At 54.8% G+C, this 19,771-nt stretch overlaps 3 protein-coding genes across 3 annotated transcripts in view; 1 reads left to right on the forward strand and 2 right to left on the reverse strand.

The window, feature by feature from the left end:
* Nucleotides 1-4,948: 4,948 nt before the first annotated feature.
* Nucleotides 4,949-6,355, reverse strand: LOC128946685 (zinc finger protein 436-like). The gene is made up of 2 exons (XM_054290621.1): nucleotides 6,301-6,355; nucleotides 4,949-5,904 (listed from the first exon to the last, which is right to left on the reverse strand). Exons 1-2 carry the CDS (start codon nucleotides 6,353-6,355, stop codon nucleotides 4,949-4,951), a joined length of 1,011 nt encoding a protein of 336 aa, XP_054146596.1.
* Nucleotides 6,356-9,546: 3,191 nt separating this feature from the next.
* The window catches only part of LOC128946686 (zinc finger protein 260-like), a 52,168-nt gene continuing 41,943 nt past the window's right edge, over nucleotides 9,547-19,771 (forward strand). The window contains exons 1-2 of the mRNA XM_054290622.1: nucleotides 9,547-9,612; nucleotides 9,955-10,939. Of these exons, the coding sequence (XP_054146597.1) occupies nucleotides 9,547-9,612; nucleotides 9,955-10,939 (1,051 nt within the window). The remainder of the gene's footprint in view (nucleotides 9,613-9,954; nucleotides 10,940-19,771) is intronic.
* The window catches only part of LOC128946664 (zinc finger protein 774-like), a 29,393-nt gene continuing 21,568 nt past the window's right edge, over nucleotides 11,947-19,771 (reverse strand). The window contains exons 5-7 of the mRNA XM_054290608.1: nucleotides 12,998-13,090; nucleotides 12,511-12,630; nucleotides 11,947-12,189 (exon numbers count right to left, since the gene is read on the reverse strand). Of these exons, the coding sequence (XP_054146583.1) occupies nucleotides 11,947-12,189; nucleotides 12,511-12,630; nucleotides 12,998-13,090 (456 nt within the window). The remainder of the gene's footprint in view (nucleotides 12,190-12,510; nucleotides 12,631-12,997; nucleotides 13,091-19,771) is intronic.

A 19,771-nucleotide genomic window follows, 5' to 3' on the forward strand; every position in this document is an offset into this window, starting at 1 on the left:
AATAAACCAAGCCTTCTGAAACATGGAGTCAGATCCTCATCTATTCCCTCATGCTAAGACCCCTGTGAACACAGTCATGGTGACAGGCTGCCAGGGAGACAGGGTGACCGGAGCTCCACCACCCGCACATCCCGGCCACAGGAGAACCGGGGGCATTTCCATGGCACCCCTGCCACACTTCCCCTCCCCCCTGCCGACCCCCCCTTTGTCACTCCCTCAGCGTGGGGGACTTGGTGGCACTGCAGGACCCCCTCTCTGTGTCACCCCTGAGGTGGCACCTGTGCTTTTTGTCACCACCACCCGCCAATTTGTCACCAGTGCCCCAAAACAGGGGGTGGCCCACATCCTACAGTGGGGGGGAAGGAACAACATTTTTGGCGTCTCCCTAACCACTTCCATCCCCCCAAGGGCGCTGTGCGACTCTGCACTGCCCCCCCCCGCCCCTACCTCTTCCTCCTCCTTCACCTGTGCCCCAGGAGGTGATGCCGCTGCTCCCACTGGGGGTGTGCCAATGACACTGAGGGCACAGCGTGGGTTACCCATCAAAGGGACTGCAGGGTCACAGTGGCTCTTGGAGTGACAGCTGGTGGCTCCTGCAGGGACAGCCTGAGGGCCCACAATGCTGTGGTGACAATTTGGGGGATGGGTGCTCTTTTTGGAGTCTCCAGGGTGGGTCCCAAAGTCCCCTCCCATCACCACAAAGTCACCTCCCCAGCCCTCACCTCAGTTTCCCTCTCCCTCTGCAGGGACCATGTGGAGCTTATGTTATAGCATTGGGTTTATTTTGGGGGATTTTGGGTTGGGGGCTACTGGGATGGGCTGGTGGGACAGTGGGATGGGCCAGGCTGTGGCCAGGCTGGTGGTCATCTGGGCTGGGGGCAGGCTGGCTGCAGGGCCAGGGGCTGTCCAGATCAGAATCCAGCTGGGATCCATGGTCTGGTGTCCATCTGGACCAGTGTCCATCTAGAGTGGGATCCATGGCTCTGGTGTCCATCTGGACCAGGGTCCATCCAGAGTGGGATCCATGGCTCTGGTGTCTATCTGGATCAGTGTCCATCCAGAGTGGGATCCATGATCTCGTGTCCATCTGGACCAAGGTCCAACCTCTCCTGCCCCCATCCATCCCATACTCTCCAGCCAGGGGCACTTCTCACTGCAGAGTGGACAAGACCCTTGGTCAGTGCCAAGATGACCCCAAACCCCGTCCCAGCAACCCCACCAGGCCACCCACCCCGAGGCCCAGTGCCACTGGTGTTCCCTGGAAGCCAGGCCAGCTCTGGAATTCCTGGAAAAGGAGATCCAGAGTCCTGGGCTGGGGACTCAAGGGCATCCAGGATAGCGAGCACTGAGTCCATGTGGCATGGGGGGACAGTTAGGAACACAGCTGGGGACATGCCTGGGTGGGTGGGGGTGGGGAGGTGAAGGGGATTTAGGGGTGTGGAGAGGGTTGGAGGGTGGGATGCACCCAAAACTTCACCAAGTCAAAGTGGAGGATGTTTGAAACTGGGGCGGGGGGAAGGATGGAAAATAGGGAAATGAGCCAAAAAGGGGGAAAAGGACCCCAAATAGGGGGAGAGTGACCGAAAATGGGGGGGAGGTGACCCAAATGACAGAGAAAGATCCAAAGTAGGGAGGAAAAGACACAAAATAGGGAGAAAAGATGCAAAAGATGGGGAAAGGATACAAAACAGGGGGAAACGTCTCAAAGTGGGGGGAAAGGACCCAAAATCAGAGGACAAAGGGTGTCATGGGAACGAAGCTCTTCCTGTTGCAGGACTGCCCTTAGTGCTGGCTCTGTTGGTGTCTGGTGTCAAGTTAGAGCTCTGAGAGAAGCTCTTCCTACACTCAGAACACTTGTAGGGCCTCTCCCCAGTGTGGATGCACCGGTGGCTGATGAGAGCAGCGTTCTGCTTGAAGCCCTTCCCACAGTCAGGGCAGTTGAAGGGCCGCTAACCTGTGTGAAGCTGCTGGTGCAGGAGGAGAAAGGAGCTGGTCTGAAACCTCTTCTTGAATTTAACACACTCACAGGGCCTCTTCCCAGTGTGGATCCTCAGGTGGCCAATCAGGTGGGACTTTGACATGAAGCTCTTCCCACACTGCCCACATTTGTAGGGCTGTTCCAGCCCTGTGTGGACTTCCATGTGGCGGGTCAGGTGGCTTCTCCTCTGGTAGCTGTTCCCACATTCCCCACACTCAAAAGGCCAGTCTCCAGTGTGGTTTCTCTGGTGGATGGTCAGTTCAGAGCTCGTCCTGAAGCTCTTCCTACACTCTGCACACTCATAGGGTCGTGACTCCGTGCAGGTCCTCAGGTGGGCAGTCAGGGTGGAGTTCTGGGTGAAACTCTTTCCAAACTCAGGACACTCGTAGGGCCTCTCCCCGCTGTGGATGCGCAGGTAGTGATGAGGCCGGAGTTATACATGAAGCCTTTTGCACAATGGTGGCAGCAGAAGGGCCTCTCACCTTTGTGACTCCACTGATGCCTGATGAGGCAAGAACTCATCTGAAACCTCTTCCTGCATTTATCACACTCTTCGAGACGTTCTTCTATGTGGATTCTCATGTGGCGGATCAGGGAGGAGCTCAGGGAGAAGCTCTTCCCACATTCTGAGCACTTCTGAGACTTCTCCCCATCCTGGAGCTGCTCATGGAACCCCAGCTCTGAGCTGCAGCTCCCTCCCTGGCCCAGGGTGGGTCTTTCCTCCTCAGATCCACGTGATCGGCGTTGGCAGCCCCTCCTCGTGTGGGATCTCCAGGGCTTTTCTTTCCCCTTTGATTCCTGTGCTGTGGAGCTGCTCAAAACTGCCTCTTCCACAAGGTTCTGCTGTGGGGATTTGACCTCCCTGGTTTCCATCCTCAGCTCATTGTCTGGGGAAGGAAGGACAAGGAGAAGATGGAATTTGCCTCCGTGCCACAGGGAAGGACAAGGAGATCCCCCCAGTGCATCCCCAGCAGGACAGCTTTGGCAGCAGGGTTGTCCTGCAGCTGGGGGCCGTGCTGGGGTGGGAGATGGGGGCGCAGGAGAGAGGTGGAAAGGGGCACTGACTTCCTCCTCACCTGCCTGGGGCTGCTGGGCCATCTGCCTCCTCATGGCCTCCTCCTTCTTCATCGGGCCAAGGTTTAGAAACAGGAAATCCTGGTTTGGGGGAAAACAAGGGCTGGGCGCGTTGGGTTTGATGGTCCCTCTGCCCAAGTGCAGCTGGAGAAGTCAGCGCCCCTTTCAGCCTCTGAGGGCCCGGGGCCCGCTCATCCTCAGCCTCCCCCACTCCTCCAGGCAGCCAGTTTGTCTCCCGGCTCCACGATCGCCCCTCTGCGCTCTCCCCACTCCAGGGCTCCCGAGCTCCCCTCGGCTCTCCCGGGCATCCCCCAGCCCAAGATCGCCCCGTGCCTGCCGGTACCGGGCGAACGTGAGGGTGTTTCCTCCATGGGAAAATTACGGTTCAGGTTTCAGGTCCTGCAAGATCCAAACATCCCATGCCTCGCAAAAAAGCCATCCTGGAGACCCCCTGATGGATCTGAGGTGAGCTCCCCCTCCCCACTCACCTGCGGCTCCTAGAGGGGGCGATGCAGCAGGAGCCGGGGGCGCTTTGGCCTGAGCAGCGGGGGAAGGTTGCGGGGAAACCAACGTGGTTCTGCTGCTCCTCTTCCTTCCGCTCCTCCTCTTACGCCTTGTCCTCTGTTCCTCCACTTCCTCCCACTTTTCTTTCGCTCCTAGCCCAGCTCGGGCAATGCTGACACCCAAAAGCAGCCAAGCTCTGCCCTGGGCGGGTTCCGAAACAGCACGGCAGTGAAACTGGGCAGTGAAACTGGGAGCATTGGGAAAGATCCTGAGAGCAGTGGGAAGGAATTGGGAGCGCTTTCCCTGCCAGTCCCGCTTTTACTGGGAGCACTGGGAGGGAACTGGGAGCAGACAGCACTCGGAAGCGACTGCAGCCGGCGGCTAGCGGGGCCACGATAGAAGACGTGGTTATGAGAATAGGAGAGTGGTCGCGCACTCTCCTATTGGGATCCTATGGGGATTGGTAGGTGGGAGCAGCGCAGGGTTTGCTCGCTTATGTGAGGGCCGGGGAGGCTGGAGCAATGGCGGCGGCATCTGGTGAGAGGGGACAGGGAGCGGGAATGGGGACAGGGAGTGGGAATGGGGACCAGGAAGAGGACTGGGAATGGGGACATGATTGGAAATGCCACCCGGAACTGGAATGGCACAGAGAATGGGGACAGGAACCGGGAATTGGAATATGGGTATAGGACATGGAATATTGAAATGGAAATATGGGAACAGAAGTGGGACCGTGAATAACAGAAGGGGAACAGAGACTTGGAATATGGGACAGGGACAGGGAATGAGACTGGAATGAGATTCCGGCTGGGATGGGAGTGGAACGGTACCAGGGTGACACTAGAATGGGTGGGTGAGAGGGGGTGAAAGCAGGGAGAGGGGGATCCTGGACAGGGGACATTGGCAATCAGGACAAAGGGACACAGAGACAGTTCCAGGGCAGGGGGTACTTGATCAGCCGCCCCACAACTTTCACCAGGGTCTCCCAGCATTTCTACAGCTACTAGGCCTGTTCTGCCCAAAGCCCTGAGCAACCCCCAAGTCCCTCCCAGGAACTCTCACCTCACTCAAACCCAGCATGTCCCCCATCCCCTGGAAGATCCCCCCATGTCCCCATCAATGGCTTATTTCAATGTCTTTATTTTTACCCTGGTTTTGTGTGTTTTAAAGGGACAAACAGAAATGAAAGGAAAATCCAGGTCACAGGGTGCCAGGAAGACGTGAAGCCGCTGGACAGGTGGTTTCCAACATGGATAACCGGCAACAGGGATTGCCCGGGCTCTGCTTACCGAGGGTCACTGGGGATCATCCAGGGTGGATCCCTCTTTGGGGCCAGGAGCTGGAGCAGCACAGGAAGCTCTTCCTGCACTTGGGGCACTCACAGTGCTGCCCTTAGTGCTGGCTCTGTTGGTGTCTGCTCAAGATAGAGCTCTGAGAGAAGCTCTTCCCACACTCCGGACACTCATAGGGCCTCTCCCCAGCGTGGATGCGCCGGTGGGTCACGAGGGTGGAGTTATCCCTGAAGCCCTTCCCGCAGTCAGGGCAGCGAAAGGGCCGCTCATCCGTGTGAATCCTCTGGTGCCTGACAAGATGAGAGCTGGTCTGAAACCTCTTCCTGCATTTATCACACTCGAAGGGCTTCTCCCCAGTGTGGCTCCTGAGGTGGTAGATCAGGTGGGAGCGCTGGCAGAAGCTTTTCCCACACTCCCCACACTCGTAAGACCTCTCGCCAGTGTGGATCCTCTTGTGGACAATCAGGTTCGACTTGTGGGTGAATCTCTTCCCACAGTCGGGACACTCATAGGGCCTCTCCTGGGTGTGCATGTGCTGGTGGCTGACAAGGGAGGAGTTGTACTTGAAGCCTTTCCCACAGTCGGGGCAGAGGAAGGGCCTCTCCTCTGTGTGAGTGTGCTGGTGCCTGAGGAGACCAGAGCTGGTCTGAAACCCCTTTCTGCATTTATCACACTCGTAGGGTTTCTCCCCAGTGTGCCTCCTCATGTGGACAGTCAGGTGGGAGATCCGGCTGAAGCTCTTCCCACACTCCTCACACTTGTAGGACCTCTCCTCGGTGTGCCTCCTCAGGTGGACAATCAGGCAGGAGATCCGGCTGAAGCTCTTCCCACACTCCTCACACTTGTAAGACCTCTCCTTGGTGTGGCTCCTGAGGTGGACAGTCAAGTTGGATCTCCGGCTGAAGCTCTTCCCACACTCCTCACATATATAGGGCCTCTCCCCCGTGTGGATTCTCATGTGGCAGATCAGGTTGGATTTCTGGTTGAAGCTCTTCCCACATTTCAAGCACTTCTGGGGCTTCTCCTTACCCTGAAGCTGCTCATGGACCACCAGCTCTGAGCTCCAGGCGCCACCCCAGTCCAGGGTGGGTCTTTCCCCCTCAGATCCCCGAGATCTGCGTTTGCAGCCCCTCCTCGTGTGGGATCTCCGGGGTTTTTCCTCCCCGTTGGATTCCTGTGCTGTGGAGCTGCTCAAAACAGCCTCTTCCACAAGGTTCTGCTGTGGGGATTTGTCCGCCCTGATCTCCATCCTCAGCTCCTGGTCTGGGGGAGGCAGGACAAGGAGAAGATGGGATTTGCCTCCGTGCCACAGGGAAGGACAAGGAGATCCCCCCAGTGCATCCCCAGCAGGACAGCTTTGGCAGCAGGGTTGTCCTGCAGCCGGGGGCCGTGCTGGGGTGGGAGATGGGGGCGCAGGAGAGAGGTGGAAAGGGGCACTGACTTCCTCCTCACCTGCTTGGGGCTGCTGGGCCATCTTCCTCTTCCTCACGACCTCCTCCTCTTGCATCGGGCCAAGGTTTAGAAACAGGAAATCCTGGTTTGGGGGAAAACAAGGGCTGGGCGCGTTGGGTTTGATGGTCCCGCTGCCTGTCTTGGTGTCTGCTAAGGAAGGCAGAGCCTCCCTTAAAATTGAAAATGTAAACCCCCTCCCTCCAAATTACTATAATTTTGAAATTAAGGGGCTCTCAGGGAAAAAATATGGAAATAGGAATAACAGTTCTTTGCTAGGAAAAATAAAATAAAAAATGCAGTAGTAGAAAGAAAACACTGACAGAGTCAGAATCCAAGCTGACACACTGTTAGTCAGGGTGTTTGTTGCACTCCGATTAAATGGTGGCTGCAGTCCTCCTGGAGGGACAGATGTGGTTCTGTTGAAGCAGTGGTTCCTGCAGAAGGGTGTAGTTTTCCTCCAAAGGTCCAGTGGTGGTGTAGATAGGTCTGGTCTTCCTCGGCGAATCTAGTGCAGAAGAAAAGCTGCTCCTCTGGGAATCCAGATGAGAAGAAACGCTGCTCCTCTGGGAATCCAGTGGGAAAAGCCTGACTGTGGTGTTCCAAATCTCTGATTATATCCAGGTAGGAATGCCTGGCTCCTCCCCATGGGTGGAACATCTACCAATGGGGTGAGGTAATTTTATCAGTCCTGCAGTGAGGCTCAATGGCCCATTAACAGAAGATATCTCCCTGAAGGGCTTGTGGAAGAGATAAAGAAAACTGCCCAATTAACAGAAGATAACTGCCCCACCTCTAACAGATGGCAATAGAATACATACCCCCCCCCCCACATCTTGCATTTCCAACCTCAGACACTCTCCGTTGCTCTCAGTAGCCCAAAGTGTGATCCCAGTTGCTCCCTTTTAACAGCAGTATGATCCCAGTAACTTCCAATATGATCCAAGTCATGTACCACCATTCCCAGTATGGTCCTAGTATAATCCTAGCTGCTTCCAGTCCATCCCAGTATGGTCCCAGCTGCCTCCAGCTACATCAACACAATCAGTCCCAGTATGATGTCATTTGCTCTCAGCATGCTCCCAGTTGCTCACAGCAGCTCCCACTCACTCTCAGAATGATCCCAGTCATTCCCAGTATATCACATTAGGCCCTAGCATGGTCTCAATTGGCCCGGCAGGTTCCTACTCACTTCCAAAATGATCCCAGGATGATCCCAGTACAGCCCAGTCTCTCCCAGCGATGCCACTCCTGGCATCCCCCAGCCCTGTCTGTGTTCCCCCCTCCCAGATTGCCCGATAGGAGCCCCAGGGGCTGGAAGGCTCAACCAGGGTCCCCAGCAAGCCCCAGTGTGGATGTGCAGCCCCCAGTTTTCCCAGTTTGCCTCTCCTTCTCCTCAGGCAGGGTTCTCCTCCTCCTGCTCCTCCCGGCCCCAGTGGGTGGGAGCAGCCGAGAGCCTCGCACTGCCCATCCCGACCTGTCCCAGCTCCATCCCCGCTCCTGCCACAGGCTGCGAGGGCTGCGGGACCAGGGCAGGAGGAATGGGATGGTGGAGCAGGGAGGGAGAAGCAGCAGGACAAGGGCTGGAGGGAACAAGAGAAGGAGGAGGAGGAGGAGGTGTGGAGGAGGAAGAGGAAGAGGAGGAGGACGGGTGGGAGGAAGAGCTGGGTGAGAGGAGGAGGAGTAGGAAGTGGAAGCAGGGGGAACACACGCTCCAGCCCTCGCTTTCTCCTCTCTGCTCTTCTGACCCTGCTCCACCATCCCATTCCTCCTGCCCTGGTCCCGCAGCCCTCGCAGCCTGTGGCAGGAGCGGGGATGGAGCTGGGACAGGTCGGGATGGGCAGTGCGAGGCTCTCGGCTGCTCCCACCCACTGGGGCCGGGAGGAGCAGGAGGAGGAGAACCCTGCCTGAGGAGAAGGAGAGGCAAACTGGGAAAACTGGGGGCTGCACATCCACACTGGGGCTTGCTGGGGACCCTGGTTGAGCCTTCCAGCCCCTGGGGCTCCTATCGGGCAATCTGGGAGGGGGGAACACAGACAGGGCTGGGGGATGCCAGGAGTGGCATCGCTGGGAGAGACTGGGCTGTACTGGGATCATCCTGGGATCATTTTGGAAGTGAGTAGGAACCTGCCGGGCCAATTGAGACCATGCTAGGGCCTAATGTGATATACTGGGAATGACTGGGATCATTCTGAGAGTGAGTGGGAGCTGCTGTGAGCAACTGGGAGCATGCTGAGAGCAAATGACATCATACTGGGACTGATTGTGTTGATGTAGCTGGAGGCAGCTGGGACCATACTGGGATGGACTGGAAGCAGCTAGGATTATACTAGGACCATACTGGGAATGGTGGTACATGACTTGGATCATATTGGAAGTTACTGGGATCATACTGCTGTTAAAAGGGAGCAACTGGGATCACACTTTGGGCTACTGAGAGCAACGGAGAGTGTCTGAGGTTGGAAATGCAAGATGTGGGGGGGGGGGTATGTATTCTATTGCCATCTGTTAGAGGTGGGGCAGTTATCTTCTGTTAATTGGGCAGTTTTCTTTATCTCTTCCACAAGCCCTTCAGGGAGATATCTTCTGTTAATGGGCCATTGAGCCTCACTGCAGGACTGATAAAATTACCTCACCCCATTGGTAGATGTTCCACCCATGGGGAGGAGCCAGGCATTCCTACCTGGATATAATCAGAGATTTGGAACACCACAGTCAGGCTTTTCCCACTGGATTCCCAGAGGAGCAGCGTTTCTTCTCATCTGGATTCCCAGAGGAGCAGCTTTTCTTCTGCACTAGATTCGCCGAGGAAGACCAGACCTATCTACACCACCACTGGACCTTTGGAGGAAAACTACACCCTTCTGCAGGAACCACTGCTTCAACAGAACCACATCTGTCCCTCCAGGAGGACTGCAGCCACCATTTAATCGGAGTGCAACAAACACCCTGACTAACAGTGTGTCAGCTTGGATTCTGACTCTGTCAGTGTTTTCTTTCTACTACTGCATTTTTTATTTTATTTTTCCTAGCAAAGAACTGTTATTCCTATTTCCATATTTTTTCCCTGAGAGCCCCTTAATTTCAAAATTATAGTAATTTGGAGGGAGGGGGTTTACATTTTCAATTTTAAGGGAGGCTCTGCCTTCCTTAGCAGACACCAAGACAGGCAGCGGGACCATCAAACCCAACGCGCCCAGCCCTTGTTTTCCCCCAAACCAGGATTTCCTGTTTCTAAACCTTGGCCCGATGCAAGAGGAGGAGGTCGTGAGGAAGAGGAAGATGGCCCAGCAGCCCCAAGCAGGTGAGGAGGAAGTCAGTGCCCCTTTCCACCTCTCTCCTGCGCCCCCATCTCCCACCCCAGCACGGCCCCCGGCTGCAGGACAACCCTGCTGCCAAAGCTGTCCTGCTGGGGATGCACTGGGGGGATCTCCTTGTCCTTCCCTGTGGCACGGAGGCAAATCCCATCTTCTCCTTGTCCTGCCTCCCCCAGACCAGGAGCTGAGGATGGAGATCAGGGCGGACAAATCCCCACAGCAGAACCTTGTGGAAGAGGCTGTTTTGAGCAGCTCCACAGCACAGGAATCCAACGGGGAGGAAAAACCCCGGAGATCCCACACGAGGAGGGGCTGCAAACGCAGATCTCGGGGATCTGAGGGGGAAAGACCCACCCTGGACTGGGGTGGCGCCTGGAGCTCAGAGCTGGTGGTCCATGAGCAGCTTCAGGGTAAGGAGAAGCCCCAGAAGTGCTTGAAATGTGGGAAGAGCTTCAACCAGAAATCCAACCTGATCTGCCACATGAGAATCCACACGGGGGAGAGGCCCTATATATGTGAGGAGTGTGGGAAGAGCTTCAGCCGGAGATCCAACTTGACTGTCCACCTCAGGAGCCACACCAAGGAGAGGTCTTACAAGTGTGAGGAGTGTGGGAAGAGCTTCAGCCGGATCTCCTGCCTGATTGTCCACCTGAGGAGGCACACCGAGGAGAGGTCCTACAAGTGTGAGGAGTGTGGGAAGAGCTTCAGCCGGATCTCCCACCTGACTGTCCACATGAGGAGGCACACTGGGGAGAAACCCTACGAGTGTGATAAATGCAGAAAGGGGTTTCAGACCAGCTCTGGTCTCCTCAGGCACCAGCACACTCACACAGAGGAGAGGCCCTTCCTCTGCCCCGACTGTGGGAAAGGCTTCAAGTACAACTCCTCCCTTGTCAGCCACCAGCACATGCACACCCAGGAGAGGCCCTATGAGTGTCCCGACTGTGGGAAGAGATTCACCCACAAGTCGAACCTGATTGTCCACAAGAGGATCCACACTGGCGAGAGGTCTTACGAGTGTGGGGAGTGTGGGAAAAGCTTCTGCCAGCGCTCCCACCTGATCTACCACCTCAGGAGCCACACTGGGGAGAAGCCCTTCGAGTGTGATAAATGCAGGAAGAGGTTTCAGACCAGCTCTCATCTTGTCAGGCACCAGAGGATTCACACGGATGAGCGGCCCTTTCGCTGCCCTGACTGCGGGAAGGGCTTCAGGGATAACTCCACCCTCGTGACCCACCGGCGCATCCACGCTGGGGAGAGGCCCTATGAGTGTCCGGAGTGTGGGAAGAGCTTCTCTCAGAGCTCTATCTTGAGCAGACACCAACAGAGCCAGCACTAAGGGCAGCACTGTGAGTGCCCCAAGTGCAGGAAGAGCTTCCTGTGCTGCTCCAGCTCCTGGCCCCAAAGAGGGATCCACCCTGGATGATCCCCAGTGACCCTCGGTAAGCAGAGCCCGGGCAATCCCTGTTGCCGGTTATCCATGTTGGAAACCACCTGTCCAGCGGCTTCACGTCTTCCTGGCACCCTGTGACCTGGATTTTCCTTTCATTTCTGTTTGTCCCTTTAAAACACACAAAACCAGGGTAAAAATAAAGACATTGAAATAAGCCATTGATGGGGACATGGGGGGATCTTCCAGGGGATGGGGGACATGCTGGGTTTGAGTGAGGTGAGAGTTCCTGGGAGGGACTTGGGGGTTGCTCAGGGCTTTGGGCAGAACAGGCCTAGTAGCTGTAGAAATGCTGGGAGACCCTGGTGAAAGTTGTGGGGCGGCTGATCAAGTACCCCCTGCCCTGGAACTGTCTCTGTGTCCCTTTGTCCTGATTGCCAATGTCCCCTGTCCAGGATCCCCCTCTCCCTGCTTTCACCCCCTCTCACCCACCCATTCTAGTGTCACCCTGGTACCGTTCCACTCCCATCCCAGCCGGAATCTCATTCCAGTCTCATTCCCTGTCCCTGTCCCATATTCCAAGTCTCTGTTCCCCTTCTGTTATTCACGGTCCCACTTCTGTTCCCATATTTCCATTTCAATATTCCATGTCCTATACCCATATTCCAATTCCCGGTTCCTGTCCCCATTCTCTGTGCCATTCCAGTTCCGGGTGGCATTTCCAATCATGTCCCCATTCCCAGTCCTCTTCCTGGTCCCCATTCCCACTCCCTGTCCCCATTCCCGCTCCCTGTCCCCTCTCACCAGATGCCGCCGCCATTGCTCCAGCCTCCCCGGCCCTCACATAAGCGAGCAAACCCTGCGCTGCTCCCACCTACCAATCCCCATAGGATCCCAATAGGAGAGTGCGCGACCACTCTCCTATTCTCATAACCACGTCTTCTATCGTGGCCCTGCTAGCCGCCGGCTGCAGTCGCTTCCGAGTGCTGTCTGCTCCCAGTTCCCTCCCAGTGCTCCCAGTAAAAGCGGGACTGGCAGGGAAAGCGCTCCCAATTCCTTCCCACTGCTCTCAGGATCTTTCCCAATGCTCCCAGTTTCACTGCCCAGTTTCACTGCCGTGCTGTTTCGGAACCCGCCCAGGGCAGAGCTCGGCTGCTTTTGGGTGTCAGCATTGCCCGAGCTGGGCTAGGAGCGAAAGAAAAGTGGGAGGAAGTGGAGGAACAGAGGACAAGGCGTAAGAGGAGGAGCGGAAGGAAGAGGAGCAGCAGAACCACGTTGGTTTCCCCGCAACCTTCCCCCGCTGCTCAGGCCAAAGCGCCCCCGGCTCCTGCTGCATCGCCCCCTCTAGGAGCCGCAGGTGAGTGGGGAGGGGGAGCTCACCTCAGATCCATCAGGGGGTCTCCAGGATGGCTTTTTTGCGAGGCATGGGATGTTTGGATCTTGCAGGACCTGAAACCTGAACCGTAATTTTCCCATGGAGGAAACACCCTCACGTTCGCCCGGTACCGGCAGGCACGGGGCGATCTTGGGCTGGGGGATGCCCGGGAGAGCCGAGGGGAGCTCGGGAGCCCTGGAGTGGGGAGAGCGCAGAGGGGCGATCGTGGAGCCGGGAGACAAACTGGCTGCCTGGAGGAGTGGGGGAGGCTGAGGATGAGCGGGCCCCGGGCCCTCAGAGGCTGAAAGGGGCGCTGACTTCTCCAGCTGCACTTGGGCAGAGGGACCATCAAACCCAACGCGCCCAGCCCTTGTTTTCCCCCAAACCAGGATTTCCTGTTTCTAAACCTTGGTCCGATGAAGAAGGAGGAGGCCATGAGGAGGCCCTTGGCACATCTGCAGGTGGCGCAGCCTCGGATACATGCTGGTGGCGACCGCCCTTGTCTCTGAGTGCATTGCCTAGCACTACAAGAACAGCTGTGGGAAGCTTTGGAAGTGGTGCTGTATCGCTTTTGGCTAGCAACACCTGCACAGCTGCAGGAAGCGGCGGAAGAGGCACCAGGTCGCTGTTGCCTTGCAACACAGCGCAGCCGCGGGAAGAAGTGTTTCTGAGCTGGTAGGCACAGACGGGGCTGCGCTCCCACAGGCTCTGCTGGAGGGACAGCCGTGGGAGAGGCCGCGTGGGGAAGCACTTGCCCCCGCGGGGATGGTTGGGACAGTCCCGCAAACTCGGGAGGCCAGACCTCGGGCACTGATGCCGTCCCCAAGTCTGAGTGGGACAAGGTCAAAGAGGCCTGCCGGGGCGATGCTGCCGAGCTTTCAGGGGCAGCTCAGCCCACTCAAACCCCCTCTGAGAGCAACGGCGGGGGCAAATAGCGTCTCCGTCTGAGCATGCTCCGAAAACGCATGGGAAAATCTTCTTTGGCTACGGGAAGACTTTGCACCCCCACTGCAAGCCAGGGGGCTGGGAAGCAGGAGATCGTCTTTCCCCAAAGGATCTTCTCCCATGAGAATTGGGGGAAATGGGGCTTGCCTCCTGCAGTCAGCAATCTAGGGAAAGGCAGCCGCTCTCCATTTCAAAACCAGGAAGAGTGCCCTGAACACTGGATAAATGCGGGAGTATCCGAATCCACAGTTCAAAACAGCTTGGAAAATGGATTCCATGCATTCCCATATGAACATATCAAGGGCATAGAGCACATTCGTGAAAAACCCAAAGAAATTTGCCCATCAATAAAACTCATAGAAATGTCTCTGCAACAGGGGAATTCTGTCCTCTTCATCCCATTTTTGCCAGAGGGCAATAAGGTTCTCCTCTGAGGGGGAGAAATGAACCATCTGCCTCTGTGGGAGACGTCCCCCACGTATGCAGTCACAGTCTGAGAATGGCAGCATCTTCAGGAATTGAAAACCTAACAGTACCTTGTGACAGTGTCCAGCACGCTCTTGCCAGCTGCTTGATCCTTCTAGGCTTTCCAAACATCTTCCCAGAGGCTTTTCAAAAGGTTCTCTCTGTGATCAGCTTTGCTGTGAACTCTGTCCAAATCAGGATCCTCAGTTCTTCAGCTCCTGGCTAGAATCCACTTCTGTGGTCACTTGTGAGGGGACCATCAATGCCACATACCCAGGGTTTACGCAAATGTAGCAATGCTCCTCTGGTGGTCTCACCAAGTGATGAATTTCTCCCTCATTCACTCAAGGGTCACCATCAGTGACAGTGGTCACAGGGGTTTTCCGATGAAGGGAGAGACAAGAATGTTGACTTCATGTTCAGAAGGCTTGATTTATTATTTTATGATATATATATTACGTTATAACTATTCTAAAAAGAAATAGAAGTAAAGGTTTCCTCAGAAGGTAGCTAAGCTAAGAATAGAAAAGAATGAATAAGAATGACAGCTGGCTTGGACAGAGATGGAGAGCCAGCTCCGCCATGACTGGTCAATAAATCCAAACATCTACAGGACACCAATCACGGATCCACCTGTTGCATACTGTGGAGAGTTTTGTGGACAGTTGGTTAGCTGAGAAAGGTCACGTTGACATAATGCCGCTGGTCAAGCTTGAAGGGGACATGCATAGAAGCCAGTAGTCAATGTCCAATAACAGGCAAGGACATTGTGCCCTTGGTGCAACAGTAGGATAGGGGAGAGAATCTTTGGCAGGAATACGAAGAAAAATGTCAATATTATACTCACAAAAATGCAGAAGTAGGCGTAATTGGCTGATAAGTAACTAACCAATAGTTAGCTCGCCTTTGCAATATGTATGAGATTCATTAACACCGATATAAAGATGTGTGCCTATTAATAATGTTCGAGATTTTCAGATCACTCATATTGTGTGCCGCATTTCTCCCGCCGATTCCCAACAGCATACCACAGCAACAGATAACCGTTGTTTACATTCTGTTTCTGAGGCCTCAGCTATTCAAAAGGGAAAAAATCCTAAAGAAAAAATTTTCACAAGAAGATGTCTGCGACAAATTGGAAAATCCTAGGTGGTCCATCCACCCATAGATTAGGTCTCCAAATTTGCCCCGAAAGTGGGTCCAGCTTTTATAGGCCAAAAAGAGCAAGTCCAAGTGTCCTGATGATATTTTTAGCCCAGAAAGCCCTGCAGCTTATGGCATACTTCACAATCAGCAGGGGACACAGCTAGGCAAAAGCCCAGACCTCTGCTGGGAGGCCTTCTCTTCAAACACCCTTCAAACAAGCCTCCATGCAAATCAGTTGGGAAAGTTTCTTCAAATGAGACATTTCTGGCACCTAACTACACAGGGTTATGTGAAAGATTCTAAAGCAGCCACTCTGGAGTCAAAGACCCAGCTCTAAGAGTCCTTGTCATCTATTTGTAGCTAAATCCCACTTTGGGGGAGTTGAAGGAGTTTGGAACGAGCTAGAGAGCGGACCTCTGAATTTTTTAGACGATGTCATTGCTTTTTCTTCTCTTCTACATAGGCAGGAAAGGTGAGTTGGGCTCACATCTCCACCGCATGGCTCACAGGGCTGCAAGACTTGTAGTTAGAAGAGCTTTGAAAGATTTCTTGGCCAAGAAGACACGGCCAGCAAGGATATTTATGTTTTGGACCCAATCTTCAATATTTTCTTTTACGGACTCATGCTCTCGGAGTCTCTAGCTGGTCAGAGTGACCCTGACATAAGTTCGAAAATCTCTTTTCCCCGCTCGGTGGTCGAAGAAAGAGTCAGAGCTCTTAATTTCTCGGTCTCAAGGTCGTTTATTGTATCTTAATTATAAAATTCTTTCTCCTGTCCTGCCAAGGTCCGCTCAGCAAGACAGTCTAAGGCACTCTGCCTCCCCATGGGATGGTGTTATCTTTTTATACTAAAAACAACTGCGTGTACAATATTTACAATTACTTTCCAATACCTATCATCTATGTTAGACAGTGAGCTTCTACTCTAAACCCATCTCAAAGTGCCAACATCACAGCAGAAGATGGAGGCCAAGAAGGAGAAAGGCTGGGCATGTCCAGATTCCTCCATCTTGCCTCCTGAAGCCCCATTCTAGAAACCCTCAAAATCTATTTTTCCACTCTGGGATGAATTCACTATCATTCTACTTCAAATTTTGTGGCTGGTCATTCTTCATACAAGGTTGGTAATTATTTTTTCCAAGAGCTAAATCAAAGGCACAGGGGTCTTGGGCTCTGTGCCAAGTCTCTGAGGCCTCTGACAGGGTCTTGAGTCCTGCAGGGCCATCAGAGGGATTTCCTGGCTTCCCACATCCTGCTGCAGTGTACTCTTCCTTAGCCAATCATGCTATGCCACACAAACCTACAGCACTACATCCTAAACTTCTTGTTTACCATTGTAACTACTTTGATTTTTTCCTAGATCTTGAACTCTAAAACTCTAAACTTTCCTCCACTTCAACTTTCCTCCCCGTGTCGCTGCTATAAACTAGAAATCCCCATTCTCGCTTCTAGCACCTAAGTTTGGGAGCCCTTTCCAAGGTCTCAGATCAAATCCTGTGTTTAATTCTAAGCTTTGCTGACAAGACCAAAGGTCTGAGATTTTTCTGCATTTGGGTTTCCAACAACACTGATGCTGTTAGTTGCAGAGTGCCCAGGATCCATCTTGCAAGTCAACTCTGGCAGGAACAAGGCGGCTGCCAGGGGGCTGCTTGTGGCCTCTGACAGCCCATTGCTCAGGGCTTGCCAGCGCCCCAGCCCCTCAGGGGCTGCCCCAGCCCGGCCAAGCTTGCTGGCAGCAGCGCCGCAGCCCCACCGCAGCTCCAGAGCAGCCCCATCCAGAGGCACCTGGGAGCCCTCAGCAAGGCAGCCAGCAGCAGACGGGCAGGAGGACACAGCTGGCGCTTCCTGCCTAGCACGGGGCTTGTGGCCATCTCCAGGCACTGCTCTGGCAGGGATCCCCGCAGCTCCGGCCCCTGCCCAGCCGCTCTGTGGGCAGCATAAAGGCTTCAGCAGGACCACCAAAGGCCAAGGGGCTTCTGGCCATTTCCCCTGGCCCACTGCACGCCTGGGCAGCTGGCTGAGTGCAAGCACCCTGTTCCCCTTTCAGGGCCTCACTAAACCTCAGGCTGCTGTGCAGCTGAGCACAAGCATCCTTTTCACCCTTTTCTGCCTCTTGCCCTGGAGACCCTGGGCAGCAAAGAAAAGCTCCAGGCAGTCCGTGTATCATCACACATTCTAGAATTTATTTCTTTACAATAATCTGTAATATATAATAATAGATAGAACTATATATGCCCTATAATTTATTTATTTACAGTAGAGATAAAAAATAGAGAAGAAGAGAAAGATCTTGAAAAAAAGGATAGTTCCTGCTGGCTTAGGTTGCCCCAGCAAGGAGAGCCTCCCAGATCTCCTCAGACCTCTAGCAGTGCAGCCAGCCAAGCCGCACAGACGAGGCTGAGTTCTCCATTTCATGCGCAGAAGATCTTGCAGCCACTGGAAGATGGAATATCGCCCACGCTGTATTGGCTGGAGAACATTGGGTGTTTGAAGTGCCAGCTATGACACGGCACTGCTCCTGTCCTCTGTCAGGCTTTCCAGGGCTGCAAGAGAGAGTAACAGAGGCACGGTCAAATCCCGAATCTGTGGGGAACCAAGGATAGCCCCTCTGCCAGGGCCATCCCAGCCGACTCTTACCATGGCCAGGACGGAGCAGGGAGCAAGGGGATCAGCCCAAAGCTGCTGGCCATGAATGACCCACGTGGCCCTGAAATCTCAGTGTGCTCTGCCCCCGGGAGCAAAGCCCTCGGCAGCCGGGACAGGGCTTGCAGCTCCTCCCGGCAGCCCCCACTGTCAGCCTGCTGCCATCACTCACTCACCAGTGCAGATTCGCTGCAGCTCTTGCTGCTGCCCCCTCAGGTGCCGCCCGGCCATGCCTGTGAACACACAGCCTGTCACGGCCCCAGAGGCACAGCTCCCTGCCAGCAGCGCTGCTGGCACTGTGGCCACACGGGCTGCTGGCCCGGCATGGCTCAGCCTGGCCCTTGCCGCACGCTGCCGCCCCAGGGCATGGCTGCCAGAGGGCGGAAGCAGCAATGCCCAGGCCAGACGGGGCTCCACGGCGCCGGGCCCGGCTGGCGGTGTTGGTGCAACAGGCAGAGCTAGGACCGGTGGGAATCCTTATAATCTGGGGGTTTTAGGAATGCTACAAAAGGCAGGCCTCAGAGAGAGCAGAAGTTCGATTACAGTTAAGCAGCCTCCTTAAATTTTTCAGCAGAAATTTTTTTATAAGAAGTAGAAAAGTAAGGATTAATAGAAAAATGATCTGGGTAATAATGCTTGGCTAGAATAATTCCCTAAGCTACAGAAAAGTGTATCTACCAAGATATTACGAAATTCTAAGCTTAATAATGGAGCCCTGTGGACTGCATTTTAATGCTTACAAGCAGGTATTATATTCAAAATAAGTGAGCATTTTTTAACCAGAGCTATGTGTGCTTACAGTGGTTGGATAGAAATACTCTCAATATGCTTTTGCTTTGTGTGATTGGTCAAAAACTTTTAAAGTAAGTTGTAACATGAAGTTCTTGGTCTGCTGCCGGGGATATGAGCTGGTGGCAACTACCCATTGCCATAACCATGTAATGAGGCCGATGCTGGAAGATAAAACAGCTTGGGACGTGTTCCCCAGCAGTCCTGTCCCACTGGTGATTTGTACAGAGACCCCCAAGAAGCGATAGGGCCGAGCTGCAGCAGGCCGGGATGGGGCAGGGTGGGGCAGAGTTGGGTAGGGCAGGGTGGGGTTGGATGTTGCAGGGCAGGGGTTGGGTGTGGCAGGGTGGTGCAGGGTGTGGCAGGGTGGGGCTGGGTGTGGCTGAGTTGGGTGGGGCAGGGTGGGGCTGTGTTGGGTGGAGCAGTATAGGGTGGAGCATGGCGAGGTAGGGCCAGGCTACAGCAGTGTGGGGTGGCGTGGGGCAGGGTGAGGCAGGGTGGGGCATGGCCGTGTTGGGTGGAGCAGTGTAAGGCAGAGCACAGCAATGTAGGGCAAGGCTGGGTTGGGTGGAGCAGAACAGGGCAGAGCACAGTAGGGTTGGGCAGGGCTGGGGAGAAAGAGGTTGGGTAGGGTGGGGAAGGGTGGGGCAGGGAGGGGTGGGGTGGGCAGGGGGCCCAGGCTCATGAGTCACCAATGAACCTGATGACTGCCACTCGCAGGGGCTCCTGTGGGCTGTCCTGGCACTGCAGGGCCTGGCAGAAGTGCTTGGCTGCTCTGCTCCTGTCCTCTGCCAGCTGGAGAGTGCCAGGAGGGTGCAGCTGGTGCAGGCTCAGCCCCTGGGCTGGGCTCTCCCTGTGGCCAGCACTGGCCTCCCCTGACCACACAGCCCTGTGAGGCAGCCAGCAGCCCCTGGGGCTGGGGTCTGGAGGGGGCAGAGGGCTGGGTACTGCTCAAGAAAAAAAAAGGAAGAATTCTGACCTCAGGGACAAATGGCAGTATTGGAGATACTTTTTGCAAGGGATGGACAAAATAATGAGCCTGACAAGGTCAGGTGCACAGTGCAAATGTGGTGGAGCTGTTCGCAGCAGGGGACATCTGAATACTCCAGCTTCATGGGAACAATGCATTTTGTGGATAACCAAGAGACAGTGAGTTCTGTAGCAAACAAACTGAGGAATGATGAGACCATTGTCCATGGCCTGACGCACACTCATGTGTATGCTGTGGTCAAGTCTCAAGGATGAACAGGAAAAGTTCAGAGAGAAGATGAGGAAGGAGATGAGCAAGGACAGTTCCCATGTGGCACCAGTGCAAACCAGAGGCCCCAGTGTCCGAGCCCAACATCCTCCAGCTAGGGAGAGGGAGTACATCCCACAAGTGGACCTGTGGTTCTTCCTGGATGA

This window comes from Melozone crissalis, unplaced genomic scaffold (genome assembly GCF_028551555.1).
Source record: "Melozone crissalis strain CALT ecotype California unplaced genomic scaffold, PUWL_Pcris_2 ptg000082l_1, whole genome shotgun sequence".
NCBI classification, from domain to species: Eukaryota; Metazoa; Chordata; class Aves; order Passeriformes; family Passerellidae; genus Melozone; species Melozone crissalis.

Excerpts from the sequence above, each read along its gene's own strand:
- LOC128946685 (XM_054290621.1), bottom strand. The coding sequence starts at position 6,355 with ATGCAAGAGGAGGAGGTCGTGAGGAAGAGGAAGATGGCCCAGCAGCCC. Across the intron at positions 5,905-6,300 it reads GGCCCAGCAGCCCCAAGCAG|AGCTGGTGGTCCATGAGCAG; the intron begins GTGAGGAGGAAG and ends CCTGGAGCTCAG.